The 20,869-nt window shown below is 49.3% G+C and overlaps 1 protein-coding gene across 5 annotated transcripts in view; it reads left to right on the top strand.

Annotated features, from left to right (window-relative positions):
• Nucleotides 1–13,892: 13,892 nt before the first annotated feature.
• Nucleotides 13,893–20,869, top strand: part of LOC103725319 (ciliogenesis and planar polarity effector 2) — a 31,863-nt gene continuing 24,886 nt past the window's right edge. The window contains exons 1-6 of one of the 5 annotated variants that reach the window (XM_029558406.1): nucleotides 13,908–14,178; nucleotides 14,280–14,429; nucleotides 17,568–17,720; nucleotides 18,348–18,472; nucleotides 18,701–18,837; nucleotides 19,053–20,614. In XM_029558406.1, coding sequence (XP_029414266.1) covers nucleotides 14,157–14,178; nucleotides 14,280–14,429; nucleotides 17,568–17,720; nucleotides 18,348–18,472; nucleotides 18,701–18,837; nucleotides 19,053–19,302 — 837 coding nt within the window. In that variant the 5' untranslated portion in view covers nucleotides 13,908–14,156 and the 3' untranslated portion in view covers nucleotides 19,303–20,614. Of the gene's footprint in view, nucleotides 14,179–14,279; nucleotides 14,430–17,567; nucleotides 17,721–18,347; nucleotides 18,473–18,700; nucleotides 18,838–19,052; nucleotides 20,615–20,869 lie in introns of those variants that run through there. The other 4 variants (XM_029558404.1, XM_029558405.1, XM_029558402.1 and 1 more) reach the window with 4 other exon arrangements.

Consider the following 20,869-nt stretch of genomic DNA (forward strand, 5'->3'; position numbering starts at 1 on the left):
ATACATATATATTATATAGCCAACTGTTTACAAACATATGAGACATCTCTGTCCTGGTTCAGATAAAATTGTTGCTGTGTTTTAGCAGAGGCTGTGCTGGCCTTTCCTACTTTGCTGATAACTAGGCCAAGAAGTTAGGGGACAGACTAATGACAGCAACTTCCTGAGAGAACCTGAAGAGCCCCCGTGAGCCTTTCTATGGCCTTCTCAGAGTCAGAAAACAGTGGTCTAGGCAGGACACAAGGAGGGTTCATACCTTGTGCTACAGGTGCTGCAGGGTAAAGATCAGTTAGAGAACACCTTCTTCCCCTCTCTTGTTAACCATGAGGACCTGTGCCAGCTCTGCAGAAGCACCCTGTGCCCAGTCCCTTCTGCCCTGTGATTGAGAGAAGTCACCTGACAAGAGACAGTGTTCCTCACATGCTGGAGTCACGGTGAAACAATACGTATACAGCCAACATCTGTCTGCTAAGTGTCCGTTGGTCTTTTGAGTGCTCCTTACATGTCTCAGAAAACACTTGATGTCTGATTATGGAATTTTCTGACAATCATGTTTGGTTGCAAGTTGCCAAAAACACAAATTTGTTCTCCTTTTAGAATTGGGTCCTCAGAGGCTGCCTTTTCTATCTATAGGCTGCTCCTCCCCTGTCCTTTGGTGAATTAGTTGGGATGTTTTATTTTGCTTTGTTTTGGTTTTGACATTTAAAAAAGTTTTTTTAATTCAAAAATTTATCATTTTGTGTCTTTTACAAAGCTGTTTCCTATGGAAATCAGAACATACTTCTTAGAAATGCTTTTAAAGCCCTTTCTCTGGTGTTACCAGGAAGCCAATGTAGACCCTAGTATGGTGGCTCACACCTGTAACCCTAATATTGGGGGGGGGGGGCAGAGGCAGGAGAATTTCAAGTTTGAGGCTGATCTGGGCTGTATATTGAGACCCTGTCTCAAAAAACAAAAAAACAGAAGCAAGAAGCAAAGCTGGGCATGGTGGGTGCATACCATTAATCCCAGCATTTAGGAGGCAGAGACAGGTGTATCTCTGAGTTTGAGGCCAGCCTGATCTGCTTAGGAAGTTCCAGGCCAGCTGTGCTACACAGTGAGACCTTATTTCAAAAAACCAAAATAAAACAAAAACAGAAACAAAACACATATGCCAGGATCATATGAAAATTATATCCCTGAGGCATGGAAAGATGCTTTTTCCCTGAGGGCTTCTTCTGTTCCTGGTTATATTGGGCCTACCCATGAGTAGACTAGGGATTGATCACGAAAGGGAACCTGGTAACAGTTCTTCCAGAAGTGGGTTCTCACTCCGGGTGTGGTGGCGCCAGCCTTTTATCCCAGCCCTTGAGAGGAAGAGGCAGGTGGATCTCGTTGAGACCAAGGCCAACCTGGTCCACAAAGTGACTTCTAGGTAGGCAGGGACTAGGGAAACCCTGTCCAAAAAAAAAAAATAGTGGGTTCTCACTTATGACACACATTCTTCTGCCTTGCTGTGACAAGGGACTGGGCTGCATGTCATGTGCTTGACCTCTACAGCACATGGTTGTGCTGTATTCTTCATGCTTGTCTTGGTCACCCCTCACTGGGCTTTGATCTTTACTTTCCCTCCATTTCTGAGAGGATGTGCATACACTTCCTCTTCTCTTTGGTTGCTGCAGAAAGTTAATAGTTATTGGTCTCTAAACCACAGCCTGGACATAGGAGATGTCAAAATATGTTCATTTCAAATGATGCCATGCAATATGGTGATTTTATCAGTGGATAGAAGATTTTTAATTTTGCCTTAAAACCAGAATTGCAGAACACCACGTTCCCAGCCCCACCCTCCTTTGTTTGTCAGCACATTACAGGCACACACTAGCCCTGGGTCTTGGCTTTCAGCCAGCACTTTACAGCCTGTCCAGTAAGCCTATATCTCCTCTTTCATCATGCTGAGTCTTCCTGTAGACATTGGCTTTGCTCTGGTGGTCCTGCTAGGAAAGCCCAGGAAGGGGTCAGTTTGTGGAGAGAGAGATGTGTTCCAAAACTGCTCTCTGAGCTCCCTCAGGTGAGGAGATAACGATGTGCCTACTTCCTGTGGTGTCCCACATGCTTGGCTTTCCAAACTCTCTGCTCTGTGGCTGCTGCTAGCTAGTCCTTTGGCCAAGACCGTTCAGCCCTGTGGGGTCCTGATTTACCAGGTGAAGCCAGCCCAGAGGTCAGCAGTTCCAGCCTTGCTGCTCTCCCCAAACCCTGTTTATGATGTGTGTGCATGGACGGTGCCTCCAAACTCCGTTTCTACTTAAAGTATTTGGACACCTGAAAGCTCAGAATTTCCTTTGTAGTCTTTCCCTTTACCCTGTGGCCTTCCTAAACCAGCTGTTAACCTGTTGACTCCTTCAACTTTTCCTAGGTAGGCAGGTGACAGAAATGTAGATTCTCTTAGAAAGTGATTGGTTCCTCTGAACTCTGTGACATCCTGGCGTTACGCACGATGCTGGGAACCAGGCCTGCTTGGAGCCAGCCCCTGGAGAGAAATTAGAGCAAGCTTTGTCTGCACCTAGCAAAGTAGGACTTTGTGGATCCTGTGCCGTGGGAAGGTGACCATCTCCTCAGCCCTTGTGAGACTGCGTGTAGTAGGACTTCAGGTGTCTCAGCAGAGGTGAGTGTTCTCACAGTGTCATCAGCTCAGGTTTAACCCACAGCTCCTTTTCTGACATGACACCAATTTTGTCTTAAAATTCACTAAGAGACATGATACAAAAAAAAATGTTTTTTTGAGCCCTCAGGAGCACCTAAAGCAGATATTTATCAGTATTTAAGTATTTAAGATACATCTTGTTTCTACTTGAAGCTTTAACCCCTTCCATTCCTGCAAGTGTGCCTTGAGAACCCCTGGGTCATGTTAACTTCACCAATCACTTGCCGACCTCATCTAAGTGGTAGTCTCTCTGCTCTTTGGCAGAGCTTCCTGTTCTCCCATTTCACACGTGATGCAGCAGAGAACATCCTGTGCTTTCATCCCTCTTTCTACCTTTCTTCCATCCTTGGGGTGTGGGCTCCCCAACCCCACCTCCCCTACATTTTGGGAGCACCAGTAAGATGTGGAATCAAAACTTGAGTTTCATGTGAGGCAGTACTGGGCAGTACTCTCCTCCCAGCCCTCTGTGGGCTGTCCCGAGAGCTGAAACTGTGAACCATTTAGGAATGGTGTTGGAACTTTTGAGAATCAAGAAGAAGGAGGAGGAGGAGGAAGAAGAGCACTGCAAGAGTTCTTGACTTTGGAATTCCAGACAAAAAGCTATGGCCAACAGAACCAGGGATCCTTCACCTTGTCCTGGGTTTCATTCTGCTTTGCATTCCCTTCTTCAAAGTGATACACCTGGCTGGTTGGTATGTCCGTCTCCCTGCCCTTGTCCGTGTGGTGACCTGGCGTGGTGATGTTGTCTGCTTTATCTGTGACCACGCAGTGCACAGAACAGTGGGGAGGGTCTGAAGGTGCCCTGGGCTCCCGGAACTGCAGAAAGCACATGTTCTGCCTGTCGCCTGTAAGCGGCTCCCTCTCACTACATTCCTTGTGAATGACAGCCAGCCTCTCCTTGGCTCCATTGTGCTCTCTCTGCTCGCTCTACCCCTCCCACCAACCAGGGCTCATGTCAGTGCACGCCCACTGTGCCCTGGCGAAGCTGGTGCTGTGAGTGATGTTTCCCATACAACTCGGTGCCAGGTGGCTCACCCTGATAGTCATTTTAGGCACATAACAGTGTAGGAATGAAAATGACTCCATGGATATTTAAATCTGTCATTTCATTTTGTTAATGTTTTCCCCTGATGACTTTTTAGCAATTTAACAAATAAAACAAAAAATGGACTGAATTGTCGTAACTATTTCATTAGTACAGGAAAGGAAAGTCACTGTTGGAGAACAGTGGCAGTAGAGACTGAAGTAGAAACAAAGTGATTGGAAGGTTGTGCTTGTTGCGGGAAAGTTGCCCTCCCTGGGCAGCAAGCATCACTTAGCCCCTACTGCCTCCATCCTGCCTGGAGGACTAGGGATTGCAGATCCTTACCCTGTGATAAAGACCCAAGGGAAGTTAGGAACTTGGAGCAGAGGCCCAAGGGCCAGGACAGCCTTCACACCATCACTGGCCTAAGCAAAGAAGAGGACACAGGGCCATGGGTTCTTGAAGCAACATAGCAAATGGTGGATAAACCCTGCCTCCCGTATTTACTGCTTAGCCTCAGTGCAGATTTCATCATGCTACGGGACCAAGAGGATGCACTGAAGTTGTGTAGGAAAGGCTCGCACTGAGCCTGGTACGTGGTAAATTATCAGCCACCGAGGCCCCTGCAGGCCCAGCACAGCACTCTCCAGCCAGGGCGGCCCCTGCTTATTTGAGTGCAGATTACAGGGGAGGCAGTGCACTGCCCCAGGTCACCATCCTGACCCCAAACCTTCTCCTCCTAGGAGCAAAGTCCCTGGAGACAGTGGGCCTGAAGTGCCCTTGGGTCCAGGCAAGAAAGGAGGCATCACTTCAGAACTCACCAGCCCCTTGTGACTGGGGCTGCTCCTGCTTCTCGGAGCCTCTTCACTCTTCCAGCCCCGAATCTCTAGCTAGGGCCTGCCTTCTGTCGGTAGCATGTGCTGCCCTTCCGGCAGTACCATCGGCGGCTACAGCAGGCCAGCGTTGTGTGCATGTAAGGGAATGACTGAGTTCACTATTGTTGAGAGTGTCAGCACAGAGGCTGAGGATTTGCAGGGGACAGCTTCAGGTCAGGAATGGAATCCAGCATGCCCCTTCAGCTCTTGGAGACTTGGCTCTTTGAACTTAGAAGGGACTTACAAGTGAGGTAGGAGAGGGACATAGTGCAGGCTTTGGACCGGGACAGACATAGATTCCAAAGGTGATGCAGTCACCCTGAACTGGGACAAGTGTCTTGCCCCTTTGAACCTCAGCTTTATCAATAAAATGGCAATAGGGAAGCCACCTTTCCCGTCTAGCAGTTTAGCTGGAACCAGGTTCTTGAATAGATGTGATTCCCCCAAAGGCCACTGGAGGGCACCCCAGGAAAGGCTTTGTGTGTACCTATGCCTGCCTTCAGAGGCATTGGAGAAATAGACCAGTTCTCTGGCAGGAACCCTGGCTGGCCTTCCCTACCCAGCTGGTCTTGCTTCAGAGCACCATTCCCAAGTTGACCCGCAGGCCCAGGACAGTGTTCCCCAGCCAGAGTGCCTGCTCTGCTCCAACCCCCAGCTGTGGGAAAATTAGCATCTTCCTCTGAGGCTAAGTTTTGAACCCAGATACTGTCAGCATGCACAAACCTGAGGTGGACTCATGGGCAGAGGCCTAAGGTCCTAACAGCAGATTCTGCTGCCACCAGGGACCTGCCTGCCCACTGTTGGAGAGAGGAGGGCTGCTGAAGACAGGGAGCTGGCAAGAAGACATGGGCTGTGCCTGTGGGGAGGCTAGAGCTCCCAGGAATCAGCCATTCTCAGCAAGCATTACTGACCTGAATCAGTGGGGCACACCGGTGACCCCAAAGAGACCCACCCCTGGAGGGGTTTATAGCCTCCTCACAAGTCAGGGAAGGTGGCACATTGACTGAATAAAGGTGATGAAGTCTGAACCTATGAATGAATGAATGAATGAATGAATGAACGAAAGTTATTTTTCCACAGTTTTGCACTAGGGAGTCTATTAAGATCAAGGCCTGGGTGTCTCATGATGGTCCAGGCATTGCTTAAGTGGTGCTCTGTGACTGTACCATCAGAAAAGCCATCAACTGAGTGTGGTGACACACATCTTTAATTTCAGCTGTGAGTTTGAGGCTAGCCTAGTCTACATAACTCCTGCTAGCCAGGGCTATACAGTGAGACCCTGTCTCAAAAAACAAATGAGGGGCTGGAGAGATGGCTCAGGGGTTAAGAGCATTGACTGCTCTCACAAAGGACCCGGGTTCAGGTTCCAGCAACCACATGGTGGCTAACAACCATCCATAACTCCAGTTCCAGGGGATCTGATGCCTTCTGACATCTGTGGGCATTGTATGACACAGGTGCACTTACCTACATGCAGGTAATACACATAAATATTTTTTAAAAAGGAAATGCTGTCAGACTAGGAATGGCAGCCCACTCTTGCAATCCCAGCAGTAGGGAGGTTGAGGCAGGGGGATTGCTGTGAGTTTTAGGCTGGCTTGGACTACATAAGAGTTCCAGGATAGCCTGGGTTCAAAGTTGGACCCTGTCTCTAAATACTGAACAGGACAGTGAGGTGGCTCAGCTGGTAAAAGCGCTAGCTAAGTAAGCCCAGAGACCTGAGTTCAGTCCATGGAACCTACGTAAAGATGGAAGGAGAGAACTGACTGCACAGAATTGTCCTCTTGATACATGCGCTGTTTCATGCTCACACACTAATGATGGATAAAAACTTGTGAGCATCTCAGAATATTAAGAAGCTATGTCCTCACAGCAGGAGAAGCAAAAGGGGCAACTTTGCTCCAGCTTTTAATAGAGGAAGGACAGTAGTGGGTATTGAACCCAGGACCTTGTACATGCTGGGCAAATGCCGTTTCATGGACCTACACCCCTAATCCTACCCAGCCTTTTTGTTTATTTTTTTAAATTTATTTGGGGGTGGTCTTTTTGAGACACCGTTTCCCTGTAGCCCCAGCTGGCCTGGAACTCACTGTGTAGACCAGGCTGGCCTCAATCTTACAAAGATCTACCTACCTCTGCCTCCCAAGTGCTGGGATTAAAGGCGCTACCACACCTAGCCTATTTTTTTTATGTGCACATAATGTGTAAGTGTGAGCACGTGTGTGCTATGGCAAGGGCATGGCAGTCAGAGGACAGCTTTTGAAAGTCAGTTCTTCCCTCAGCGGGTTCTGGAGATCAAACTCAAGTTCTCAGGCTTACAAGGCAAGCATGTTTATCCACTGGGCCATCTTGCTGGCCCTGTTGTTTATAATATCGTGTCTCATTCTTTAGCTCAGGCTAGCCTACAGCCGCTACCCACTATACCTGGCTTGGCTTCTAGCCTTTTTATTTATTGAGATAGGGCTTCCTGTTGCCCAGGCTAGCCTTGAACTAAGTAGCTAAAGATGAAGAATTGATCCTCCTGCCTTCATGGATTACAGACATGTGCCACCATGCCCAGTGTAAGACCTGCTGAATACTAGGCAAGCACTCTACCAATTGAGCAACATCCCCAGCCTCAGTGTTTATGGTTGTTTTCAAAAGGCTCTCATGTAGCCCAGGCCAGCCTCAAACTAGCTAGGTGGCTGAGGATAGCCTTGAACTCCTGATAATCCTGCCTCCACCTCCAAAGTGCCGGGATTGTAGGTTTGTGCCACTGTACCCAGCTCTCCAACTTTTTTATAAAGTTGCTCAACTCCCTTAGGAAGGCTTTGCTCTCCTAAAAGTGACTTAATTACTTCCTAAAATCCCACCTCTTAATCCTATCACATTAGCAATTCAGTTTGAACATGCTTTTAGAGGGACATTCATTCCATAGCATTTAGCTTCACCCTGCTGAACTGGCAGGGGACAGATGAGGGAGAGTTTTTTTGAGGAAGCACAAAATCCAGGTCTCTTGTAAAGATACTGATAGGCCTGCAGACCTCAGACAGGTAAGGATGCCAAAGGGTTATGGGAAGCCCAGCAGGGACAGAGGAAGAGTGATGGGGACTCAGGACAGTGTGTGGATATGCTGCCTTTTCCTGGGGTTACATGAAGTCTATTCACCCAAGTAACCATTCCATCCAAGCCCAGCTTAGTGAACCAGAGTCTGTTAAGCTTAGATACAGAAGCATGGGTGGGTTATTTGTAGGAGTATAGGTGAGTCCCAAACAGCTGTAGCCCTGGGAAATCCTGCCCCAGCTTGAGTGATGACCTCCCCAAAGCTCCCTTTAGTTAGCTTTCTCCCTGTGTACTCTGTCTCATGAGACTGTATACAGTTGGGGCAAAATTACTGAGAGGGGGTCTGGAGGGAATGGCAGGAAGCAGGTGAAGGTCTGATGACCCTCTTCGTCCCCTCCTATAAGGCCCCATCTTGTTGGAATTTCCTGTGGGTAGTCACGGGTATTCTGATTAGGTTGGTAATGACTATATACTCGATAGACAGTGTTAGACAGCAATGTGATGGCTGGCCAGAGTTGGCCCTCTTGGATGTGGCAGAGAAAGAAGATCAGTACCAGAATCCCCAGGAGAAGAAAACCCTTTACAGATACCAAAACTAAGACTCAGATACAGGGGGTCTCCTTAGAGCAGAAGGCCTGTGAGAGATGGCCTCTGAGGACTGAGTGTCCATCACTTCCCTGGCATTTGGGTTAGCCTCCCCCAACCCTGAACATGAGCCCCAGGGTTGGAGAGAGGTACAAGAAGAACTTGGAGCATTAGTAACCTAACAAACGAAAAATGGCTGAGCTTGAGTTTCCCTGGAAATCTCTACCAGACAGAGTAGAAGCTCAGAGGTGGGTTGGATTGAGTCAGAGGAGATGAAGGCCTTGTTTGTGCACTGCTCCTTCCCTCTGCCTGCCCGCTCCCCTCTGTTGGAGGTGGAACCAGGGCCTTGTGCATGCTAGGGAGGTGCTTTACCACTGAGCTCCATCTGCAGCCCTTCAATTAGAAGTCAGCTGGCCTGCCTGGGATAGCAACAAATGCCAGCAGAGCCAGGACAGACCTTCCAGTACAGATGGCAGCCTGTGCAAAGGCCCAGAGGTCTGAGACACAGTGACAAGTCCTTCCAGAACCTTGAAAAGGTTGTTGCAGCTGGAGTGAAAATGGCAGATCTGGAGAATGAGACACAGACCCCAGAAACTGGTGTCTAGACCAAGGAAGTAGCACTGAGGAAAGGACATCAAGAAATGCGTTGGTGGGGCTGGGGGTGTGGAACACTGGTCTGGTGTGGGCAAGAGTCTAGCTTCCATTTCCAGCAGCAAAGCAATGTGTGAGGAGAAAGCACTCAGCTTCTAAGGCTGATTGGATCTGGGGACTGAGGTATCTGACCAGCAATCACCTCTGTGCATGACAAATACACAGTCTAGTGTTTGTCATGGGCTCCCTGTCCTGCAGACTTCATGCTTTAGCATGAAGGTGGGGCATAAGGGGCCAGACAAGTGTGTAAACAGTCAAGCAAAATTCTCCTGGTAGTGATGGATGTGACTGTGTAATGTGGTTGGGCTCCCCCAGGAAGCCTTTTAAAAAATATTTTAATTATGTGTATTATGTGTGTGTCTGCCTGTGCACATGTGTGTGCAGGTGTCCATGGAGGCCAGAAGAGGGCATCAGAAACTTTGAAACTGGGCATTTGTGAGCTGCCCCATGTGGGTGCTAGAAACTGAACTCCAGTCCTCTGATAGAATAGTAAGCATCCTTATCCACTGAGCTCCTCTCTTTTAATATTTATTTATTATTGTGTGTATGGGGAGTGTGTGTGTAGGTACACACATGCCAAGGTGCACATGTAGAGATCAAGGGACAACTTGGAGTTGGTTCTGTCCATCTACCATGTAGGTCCCAGGGATGTCCCCTTCCACAGCTGTCCCAGGGATCACACTCTGATCGTCAGGCTTGGTGGCAATTGCTTTTACCTGCTGTGCCACCTCAAAGCTCCTAGCAGGCTTCTTGAAGATGCAGATCTCAGCTGAGAGCTGAGTGTGGAGACGCCAGCCCTGGGGACACCTTGGAGGAAGAGGAGTCCATGTAGATGGAACAGCAAGAGCGAAGGCCCTGGGGAAGGAGGAGAGGAAAAGCCAGTGTGGCTGCTATGGGAGGGAGGGAGGGTGGGCCTAGTGGGCCCTGTAGACCATGGTGAGGGAGCAGGATGGGATTATTCCAGGTGCAGTGAGGCTCCCCTGGACAGAAGTAACAGGCCCAGCTTGAGGATACCAGGAGTGGCCGGGGTGGCATTTAGGCCTTTGCTCTGTCTATATTTGGGGATCCATCCATCCATGGCTGATAGTGCCCAATTCTAGCTAGGCCATTCACTCTCTACACCACACTGCTGCATGTTGCCTCCTAGTAGTGCTCTCAGCCCTATGTCAGGCTCTTCCTCTGATGCTCTGGTCTCCTCTTCCTTCCCCAGTTAGGGGCTCCACCATCTGTCCAGTTAGTTGTCTGGGAGTCATCACAATATTGGGTCAGTGCCTTTAACTGGGCAAGCCTTAGCTCCAGCTTAGAGAATGACTTAAGGGAGATGGGCTGGTGGTTTTGGTGGGCTTCTATTTGCCGTGTCCTTGGGCTGCTCAGGCAGGGCTGTTTATGCCTTGCTTTCAACCACTCTTACCCCGCTGAGGCCTGTGTGTGTCTGCCTACCTGGGCCTCCCATTCACTCCAGACTTCTGACTACCTATCTTGAGAAATCCTCCTCCTAAGGCCTTGTGATAGCTTGTCCAGAGGTGTTGGATAAATACACGTGGTAAGATCAAACTGTGGAAAAAGGAGTGGATTCGTGGGAGTGTTCTACACTGGAAGGCTCCTTAAGGAGATGACCCACCTGTTGCCTTAGGCCCTAAAAAGCAAGCAACCTATTGGGCCCATGACAGTTTAGAGGTTAAAGAATGCAGGAGGCTGGAACCCAGTAGACCAAGAGTGTCCATAAGTATGGAAGCACAACTCCGAACCTGCCAGCCCCTGTGTTGTCTGGCTTCCTGTCCCCAGCCGCAGTGTTTATTTAAGTGAGCTCTTGGGCACTATTATAGACTAACTTGTGCCCCAGCAAAACCTGTATGTTGAAGCCCTAACTCTAATGCAGCTATATTTGGATGAATCCCTATAGGGAGGTAATTAAGGGGCTGGAGAGATGGTACGGTGGTTAAGAACACATACTGCTCTTGCAGAGGACCTGTGTTCAGATTTCAGCACTGACATGGCTGCTCAGAACCATCTCTGTCTTCAGTTCCAGGGGATTTGATGCCCTCTTCTGGCCTCCATGTACATTAGATGCACATGGAGCACTTACATACATGCAGGCAAAATACTCATACACATAAAATATATAAGCCTTTGGGCCAGGTGTAGTGGCACACACTTTTTTTTTGTTTTTTTGTTTGTTTGTTTTTTTGTCTTTTTGAAGTAGGGTCTCCCTGAAGCCCCAGCTGTCCTGGAACTCACTATGTAGGCCAGGCTGGCCTCGAACTCACAGATCTGCCTGCCTCTGCCTCCCAAGTGCTGGGACTACAGGTGTGCTCCACCACGCCCAGCGAGCATTATTTTAAAATGATAAAACCTTAAAAATATACTGTTAGTAGACTGACAAGAAGACTCATAAGGTAAAGATACTTTCAGCACAAGCCTGATGTCCTGAGGCATCACACACTTTTAATCCCAGCACTTGGGAAGTAGAGGCAGGTGGATCTCTGAGTTTGAGGCCGTCCAAGCTTACATAGTGAGTTCCAGACCAGTCTGGATACGCAGTGAGAGCCTGTCTCAAAAAACAACAAAAAAGAGGTAATCAAGATGAAATGTGCTCGTAACAACAGGGCCCTAATCCAATAGGCCTGATGTCCTTATGAGACAGCAGAAGCCAGTGTGGTGCCTCACACCTGTAATCCCAGCACTCAGGAAGTTGAGGCAGGACAATGGGGAGCTCAAGGCCAACCTGGCTACACAGTGAGGTTTGGTCTAAGGAGCAACAGCAAGAGATTAAGCAGAGAGGAGGTCATGTCTGCACAGAAGGAGCCTTGCTAGAAACCAGCCCTGCCACATGGGAGGTTGGAGTCCAGCTTCCAAAACTGTGAAAAAAAAAACCAAAACTTTCTGTTGCGTAAGCCCTGAAAAATGGTACTGTTGGAGCAGTACTCACTGGCCAGTGTTTTGGTTGGCTGTGTGGACTCACAGGTTCCCCCTAGCTACTGAGGAAAAATCTCCACAGGCTGTGGGCCCAGAGTCCAGCTCTGAATGCTCCCAGGTGAAATGGGACTTTCCATGAGCTCACTGAGAGCAGCTAATATTAACCTTCTGGCCACTAACTCCTCTAAGCAAAAGCCTCCTTGTCTGTGCCTGAGAGGACCTGACAAGTCCAAGAGGCCTCCAGGTTAACACGCGCTCACTCCACCACCTTACAGTACTTTCTCACCCCCTCACTGAGTCCCCCACAAGCCCAGCCAGGGCAGGACTGGGAGTGAAATCTAGAAATTCCAAAAACAATTCAGATTTGAGCACTCCTGGCCCAGGAAAGAGCTGTGCACAGCTGTGACTAACCCTGACTGGGCAGATGTGGTGAGTGCCAGAGGAGAATCACGTGACCCAGGAGCACGCGCAAAGGATTCCAGCCACAGAATCCTGTAGGAGCTCAAGAGTTTGCCCAGCCTAGCTGCAGTGTGAGCAGGCTGAAGAAAGCACCCTCTCTTCCATACCTTCCTCCCTTACCCCCAGAGACGTGAGCCTCTACCATTTGTGGGTTTGTGGCCCTTTGGCTGCTGTTAGCCTCACTAGCCCCTCCTAGGGGCTGGGGATGAAGTGTTGAACTATCAAAACCCAATCTGGCTGAATAGATACGTTCTTTTAGAGTCAGGTAACCCTGGCTGTGAGTCTGTTTTTCCACTGACTAGCTGTGTGGTGTAACCTCAGACAAGCCCTGTTATTCCTCTGAATTTCTTCATCTGTAAAAGAAAATCGATTTGACATTATTTGCCCATAGCTGTATGTTCATAGACTCCAATGCAGCAACCTCCAGAAAGCCCCACTCTCGGGCCAAAACTCTTTGCAAAAGAGTGGCTGAAGGGGCTGGAGAGATGGCTCATTGGCTAAGAACACTGGCTGCGGGCCTGGAGAGATGGCTCAGCAGTTAAGAACACTGGTTATTCCTGCAGAAGACCCGTATTCGAATCCCAGCACCCACATGGCAGCTAATAACTGTCCATAACTCCAGTCCCAGGGGATCTGACAGACTCTTCTGACCTCCGTGGGCATTGCATGACACGGGTGCACTTACCTACATACAGTCAATACACGCATACACATAAAATAAATAAAATTAAAAAAGAACACTGGCTGCTCTTGTAGAGGACCTGGGTTCGAATCCCAGCACCCATGTGGAGAATCATAACTGTAACTCCAGTTTCAGGGGATCCAGCCACCCTCTTCTGACCTCCTCAGGCATTGTATGACATGGATACACTTCCGTACATGCAGGCAATACACACATACACACAAAACATTAAAAAACAAAACAAAAACAGTGGCTGGCCCCTCTTAAAGGCACTACATGCCTTTCGGGTGGAAATTAAAATAACAAGACATCTCTCAGAGGTGGCCTTCTGTATCCTGTCCAACTCATGGGCATTTTCTGAGAGCCACCTCTGAGTGATGGGTGCCCTGGATCAGAACAATGGGGAGAACCTTACAGCCCCAGGGCTGGGATGTAGTCCAGGCTTTTTGTTCACCCATGCATACTCAGCACCTAGAGCTAGAGGTGAGGCATACAGTTGGGGCTCAGTAATTATTTGTTGAATAAAAGGAATGAGTAAATCAAGAATTCTTTTTAAGAGGTCTTGCACGTCCCTGGACTTCTCAGTTTAGAGGTGTTTGACTCTTATGGACTTGGCCGAGTAGAATTAGTAAAATTGATAATAGCATTAATAATTAAACTTATTGGGCTCTTCTAAGGATCTGGGACTGATACAAAGAACGCTATGAGGTTTTTTAAAAAAACAATTAATGTCCACTTTGTAGAAGAGAAAACTGAGGCACAGAGAATTGAGAGGTAGAAGCCTCCTGGAGGGTTTGATGAAGTTGGAGAGGAAAATCGGGGCTCATACTGAGTAAAGGGGAGGAGGAACTAATTGAAGGGCACAATTTGCTGCCTTGCCATTACTCAGTGGGCACTGCAGAAGCAGACCTTGTAGAATAGATCAACACAGCCCTGAACGCAGCAGCCCAGCCCTGCCTGCGTCGTCATGGCAATATTCTGCACATGCGCGCCTGGGTAGGCGAGGTACGGACGCGGGCCGCGTGGAAGCAGGCTTTGCTAGCTGGGCGCGGGAACGCGGGGCGGACTTTTAAAGGGACCGTCTCTCCTCTTGCCTGCCTGCGGGAAGGACTCCAGGCTGTGAAGGTGGGTGGTCCCAAGAGTCGGGGGAGGAAGCAGAGCCGAAGCAGGCGTGTGACCCTCGGGAGGTGATTCGACCCAGAGCGGACAGTGATGGGCTAACTGTCCGCAGCCAGCAAGATGGAGGCGAGGGGTTATGGAGATGAATCTCCGGGATGGGGAACCGGGGCTCCAAGGGAGACTAAGAGGGACCCCAGGGCCGGCTTGGGGTGATGGTTATCCTCTCTCCACGTCCACTCCCAGTGTTCTGCCACCTCCTTACCTCACTTGTGTGCTCAGCCATGGCCAGACCTCCCTTGCACGGTTCAGTCATCGTTCCAGACTGGCATGAGACGGTCGAGGGCAAGGAGTACTTGGCCTGCGTCCTGCGCAAGAACCGCCGGCGGGTGTTCGGTAAGTGCCTCTCCACCACCACCACTCTTGACACAGTGTCGTCTGTTGGGGCTCCAGGGAGAAACAGGGCAGTAGGGCCAGCTCCACAGCGCCCCTCACCCCTGGGACTCCGAGATATCATGTCCTTAGGGTCCCCTTGCCCAAATCTCCTTAGTGTTAATTCCACCAACAGAGCCAGGAGAGTGGAAACAGCCCGTCCCTGCCAGCAACAACTGTCACCAGAGACGCTGTGCTTGAGTCCTTCCCTGGTGCCAGGCCCTCTGCTGGGTGCTTTGCACAGTGGACTCTCACTTAATCTCCTCAACAGTACACTTACAGACTTGTCCAGGATCATGTTCTAGTGAGGAGAGGTGAGCCCCTTCCTACTCTGCTGTCTAGGGTAAGGGGTTGGTGCACCCCAGATAAAGCCAGCTTGCCCCAGCAAGCAAGCCTACAGACTGAGGGCCTTGACATCAACTTCGAGAGTCCAGCTATGGCCATGGTAGACAAAACACCAGCAGTCTTCAGCTCTGTAATCCCAGCTACTAAAGAGGCTAAGGCAAGAGGATCACAAGTTCAGGGCCTGCCTGGGCAGCTTAGCAAGATTCCATCTTAGTTAATCAAATAAAACCCCAACCAACCAACCAACCAACCAAATAAATGAGAAATAAAGAGGTGCTGGGGATACAGCTTCATGACTGAGCTCTCACCTAGTGTGCCAGAGGCCCTCGCTTCCATCCCCAGCACCACAAAGCAAAAAAGCCAAAGGTTTCAACTCCTTAGCCTATAGAATTTGACTTTGTGTGCACACACAAGTTTTAAGACCTCCTGGAAGTCTCAGTGAATTGATTTTATGTTATTTGGGGGAGTGTTTTTGTTTTGTTTTTGAGACAGGGTCTCCCTGGAGTCCCAGCTGGCCTGGAACCCTCTATGTTGTCCAGGCTGACCTCAGTCTCATAGAGATCCACCTGCTTCTACCTCCCAAGTGCTGGAATTACACCACCACACCTGCTTTGAATTTATGGGATTTATTTGTAGTCACTGTAAATGCTTTTGCCTTTATTTCCCTATTAAGGAAGGAATTTGTAAAACACCATGCTCTTGTGTGTGGGAAATCCAGAAGAGATGATAGCAGTATCAATAAAAGATCATCTCAAGCATCAAACTTAAGGGGATTTAGAGATATAAGTTCATGGTAGAGCATTCGCTTAATATCCATAACACCACAGAAAAAAAGTGAAAGAGAGAAAGAGACAGAGACAAGCAGAGAGACAGAGAGAGAAAGTAGATTAGAGTGATCCAAGGCCCGTGTAGAAGAACATGGTTCTAAGCAGAGCCTTCTTTGGGGGGTCCTGTTACAATGCAGATTCCAAGCCAGAGGATCTTTACAGCTGAGATTTGGCATTTCTAACAAGCTCCCCTGGATGCTGCTGCAGATGGGCCATGGACCATAGTGTAACAGGGACTAAAGGTTTTAGAACTACCACTCTCTGAGATGCCCACACAAGAGATGAAGGATGGGACAGGATCTTTCATCATCTCAAGAACTTCACGTTGGGGGCCAGTAAGATGGCTCAGCCAGTAAAGCACTTACCTCACAAGCCTGGTGACTTGAGTTTGATCCCCAGAACCCACAGAAAGGTAGAAGGAGAGAAGTGAGTTCCAAAGTTGTCTTTTGACCACACATGCACTGATGCACACACACACACACACACCCCATACACAGTAATAATAACTACTTTTTTGCGGGCGTGGTGGTACACACCTTTAATCCCAGCACTCAGGAGGCAGAGGCAGAGGCAGGCAGATCTCTGTGAGTTCAAGGCCAGCCTGGTCTACATAGTGAGTTCCAGGACAGCTGGAGCTACAGGCGACCCTGTCTCAAAAAGACAACAAAAAAAAAAAATTTTACTTTTTTTTAAAAAGTCACCTGGGCTAGAGAGATGGCTCAGTGGTTAAGAGCATTGACTGCTTTTGCAGAGGACCCAGGTTCAATTCCCAGCATCCACGTGGTGGCTAGCAACCATCTGCAACTCCAGTTCCAGGGGAATCCAACACTTTCTTCTGACCTCCACAGGCATTGCACAGCATGGCTGTACTTACATAAATGCAGGCAATACACAAAATGCATAAAATGAAAACAAATAAAATATTGTTTTAAAAAAAGTTACCTTAGTATCCCTTGCACATGTGAGGTTTGGGCTGAAGACATTCGTCACTAAAGCTGGCACTGCATATGTGTACCACCGCACCTGGCGTCACTGTTCCCCCAAAATTAGAACAGCAAAAAGCATGATTCTCTGATACGGTCATTTTCTCTCTCTGTCCTATGGTGGCTGGGAGGACTGGATTTGGGCTACTCAGACCTAGGGTTCACCCATATCCCCCAATGACCAGACAGGTTCCTCTGTCAATGAGGAGCATTGCCATCTCTGACCCTTAGACATACTGGGGAAATGAATATGGAGCATGCGTACAGTGCACTGAGCAGTGGGTATTCATTAAGAGTAGCTGGTACTATGTCAACAGTATTTGAGAAGAGAGTTGAGGGAAGGAAGGTAGAGCAGGTTTTCTGGAAATAACATAGAACCCATCAATCAACCTTATAACTCTGTCACAGTATCAGGAAGATAGAACTTTGAGGAATAGCACTGATGAAGCTGAACTCATGTAGCCCCAGCTGGCCTCGAACTCTTTACGTAGCTGAGGATGTCCTTGAACTTTTGATCCTTCTGCCCCCACCTTCCAAGTGCTGGGATTACAGGCATGCATCACCAACACCCTGTTTATTCAGTGCTGGGGTCAAACCCAGAGCCTTTTGTATGCCAGGAAAGCACTCTACCAATTGAGCTGCATCCACAACTGGACTTCAAATTTTTGTAGTATTTACTTTCCAGCAGGTATTCTGGGTGTTAACAGCTAAGTGTGCCCAGAGGAACGTGTCATCCAGGCCTTCCAACAGCAGTCCATAGCAATTGACAATTATCAGCAGATTAACTGTTAAATTCTAGGCTGCCTCTGTATATCCTAAGCATCTGTGGAACTGGGTTGGGTACTGAAAACCCAGCTGACTAGCTTTAGAGATGAGGTGTCTAGCACAGGGTCTGATGTAGCAAGGCAGGATTGACTCCCTAACTACCTGGTTCCCTCCTTGCCCAGGATTGCTCGAACGGCCAGTGCTGCCCCCTTCTGTGGCCGTTGATACTGCCAGCTACAAGATCTTTGTGTCCGGGAAGAGTGGTGTGGGCAAGACAGCACTGGTGGCGAAGCTGGCAGGCCTGGAGGTGCCCGTTGTACACCATGAGACCACTGGTAAGTGGACCTAACCCTTGTCCCATCTTTAGAGACAAGAATTTGGCCCCTGACCACATAAGCAGGGGTTTATACCTAATTTTACCATTTCCTCTGTGATCTTGAAAGTCATGTTGTTGGGTTGGCACTGGAAACAGTGGTGACCACATGCCTATGTCTAGTTGGTATAAGATAGATGCTCAAGCCGGGCATGTGGCGCACATCTGTAGTTCCAGCACTCGGGTGGCAGAGGCAGGAGGATCTCTGAGTTCAAGGCCAGCCTGGTCTACATGGTGAGTTCCAGGACAGCTGGGGCTACGGGGAGACCCTGTCTCAAAAAGACAAAACAAAAAGATAGATGCTCCAGAAGTGCTTTCTGATCCATAATGTTGCCACACCCCCTACTGTCCCAGGACCTTTGGGGTCTCCCTATGCAGACTGCTTTCCCAGACAGGGCTACATCTTCCTGGTCTATCAAGGACTACCTCAGGGCAAGACTGTTACCTTCTGGGACAGAATTCTGTCAGGTCAGGAGCCGTGCCTACTATGTCAGAGTATGACCCCCAGGGTAGAAATCTTTTCCTCCTACCCCTTCCTGTCCCGTCCCCCTCCCTCCACTTCTCAGTGGTTGACCCCAAGTCTTCTTAGGTATCCAGACCACTGTGGTATTTTGGCCGGCAAAGCTGCAGGCCAGTGATCGTGTTGTCATGTTCCGCTTCGAGTTCTGGGACTGTGGGGAGTCTGCCCTCAAAAAGTTCGACCACATGCTGCCAGTGAGTGAACAGCTGGACCTTGATGGGCTGTGGGAGGAGGTGGTCAGCCAAAGCAAGCTGTGTCTCCGTCATTTTCTGCTCTGACCCTCCATTTCCTGGTCTGGGAAAGCAGGGATTGATACTGATTCTTCTCAGGACCCTGAGGCTGATCGGAGAGTTGCAGTCCCATGGGTATATGATTACATGGCCATGTGCTCACATGCTGTGAGCCATCCTCTCTGTCTTCAGGCTTGCAAAGAGAACGCAGACGCCTTCCTCTTCCTCTTCTCCTTTACTGACCGTTCTTCCTTTGAAGATCTTCCTGGACAGCTGGCCCGAATAGCCAGCGAGGCTCCTAGGGTCGTCAGGATGGTTATTGGCTCCAAGAATCCTTTGAATGGCCCTGGGAGGGTCAGAGGCCACCTCTAATAAGGCACAGAGCAAGGAGGTCACTTCATGAGGCCCAGCCTATGAGCTCTTTCTTAAAGGGTTTCCAGGGCCTACCCCAGCCTCTGGGTGTGAACCCTAGGGAGAAGGCCAAGGCTGGGTCAGATGGGGTATTGGCAGAGCCAGATGGCTAGGTTCCTTAACCCTCCTTCAGGTTTGACCAGTACATGCACACGGACGTGCCTGAGCGAGACCTCACAGCCTTCCGGCAGACCTGGGAACTGCCCCTGTTGCGGGTGAAGAGTGTGTCAGGGAGGCGGCTAGCCGATGGGCGCACACTGGATGGACGGGCTGGGCTGGCTGACACTGCTCACGTGCTCAATGGCCTTGCAGAGCAGCTATGGCACCAAGACCAGGTGGCAGCTGGCCTGCTTCCCAACTCCCCAGAGAATACCCCCGGCTGAGGGGTGATGACATCCTGAGTGGGCACCTGTGATCCCCACTCCCAACCCTCAGGTGACCCAGGACAGAGGGCAGGACCTAAGGCCTGAGGCTGAGGCAAGAACACTACTCTGTCCCAAGGACTGGCTGGAGAGGGCCCTCGCCTCTGCAGTGCTTTCCTTGTGAGGTGGGGACACACGGCCCAGAGCTGAATGGTCCCCAATCCCCACTGCTGTACCCACAGAGGGTGTGATTGTGGAGGGAGAGGGAGGTGCTCAGTCAGGAGCCTTACTGGTTGAAGGAACACCATCTGCTCTAACAGATACACTCTGAAATCTCACTGGCTTGACTCTGGAGAAGTTGTTGTCTGTGCCCTACATCTTCTTAGAGACCTTTCCCTGGTTTGCCCCAGGACACCAACATTCAGTCAGCAGACAGGGAATGAATGCAAGCTGAACAACAGTGAGGTTTCTGTGGACACATTGCATTGGCTAGCACCCAGTCACACGGCCATATAGAGCTAACGCCTGGGAGATGCAGTCCACCTGTGCCTCCAGGAAGCTAGCCTTTTGTTCTCATGCCTTGCTGGACCATGAAGCTGTATACCAACCTGAAGGAAAGGATTTTGCCAGTCTAGGTGTCAGAAAAAAACAAACAAACAAACAAAAAAACTACTGGGCAGGGCTGAGGGCCCTTCCTACTGGGTAGGAGTTAGGGTATGTGGTAGTCTGCCAGGTAGCTCTCCCTTGTCCCAAGTCAGTGAAGAAAGTGGGCGAGCAGACTCAGCCTTGTGTCACCCCAGCCCCATCAGCAAGAGACACTGACTGGGTGTTATGGTAAATTTTGCATCACTGTAACAAAGTACCTGACAGAAGTAGCTTAAGGGTGGAAGGATTTATGGGTTCAAGTTTCCAGGAGATTTCAGTTCATCGTAGTGAGGAAGGGATTCCAGAGTGAGCATCTCAGGGCATGTTGGCAGAAGCTTGGGGCGACTGATCACCTGGTAGCAGGAAGGAAGCAGAGAAAGCTAGACCAGAACCAGGGCTGGGTTATACCTTTAAAACCCCGCCTTCATCACCCAGAGCTTCAAGGCCCCACAACCTCCCCAAACCACTTCCAGCTGGAAACCAAAGTCTACAAGTCCATGGATCTGTGGGAGACATTTCAAATCCAAGCCATAACATTCTGTCCCTTGCCCCCATAGACTCTTGACCGTCTGCTAATGAAAGAATGTGTTTAGTCTAATTTTGGAAGTCTCTATAGTCTAAACAGACCCAGTACTTCAGAAATCCAAAGTCTCTACTGAAACTCAGTTCAAACTCTTAGCTACAACACCTAAAAACTCAAAAACAAAGTTGCATACTTCTAACTCACAATGAAACAATAAACATTTATATCCTGGAAGAGCAGGAGGAAAGAAAGGGAAAAAGTGGACTAAAGTAAGACTTAAGCCAGGCGTGGTGGTGCATGCCTTTATTCCCAGCACTCAGAAGGCAGAGGCAGGCAGATCTCTGTGAGTTTGATGCCAGCCTGGTCTACATAGCGAGTTCTAGGCCAGCTGGAGCTACAGGAAGACCCTACCTCAAAACA

This window comes from Nannospalax galili, unplaced genomic scaffold (genome assembly GCF_000622305.1).
Source record: "Nannospalax galili isolate Female #2095 unplaced genomic scaffold, S.galili_v1.0 scaffold548, whole genome shotgun sequence".
Classification (NCBI taxonomy): domain Eukaryota; kingdom Metazoa; phylum Chordata; class Mammalia; order Rodentia; family Spalacidae; genus Nannospalax; species Nannospalax galili.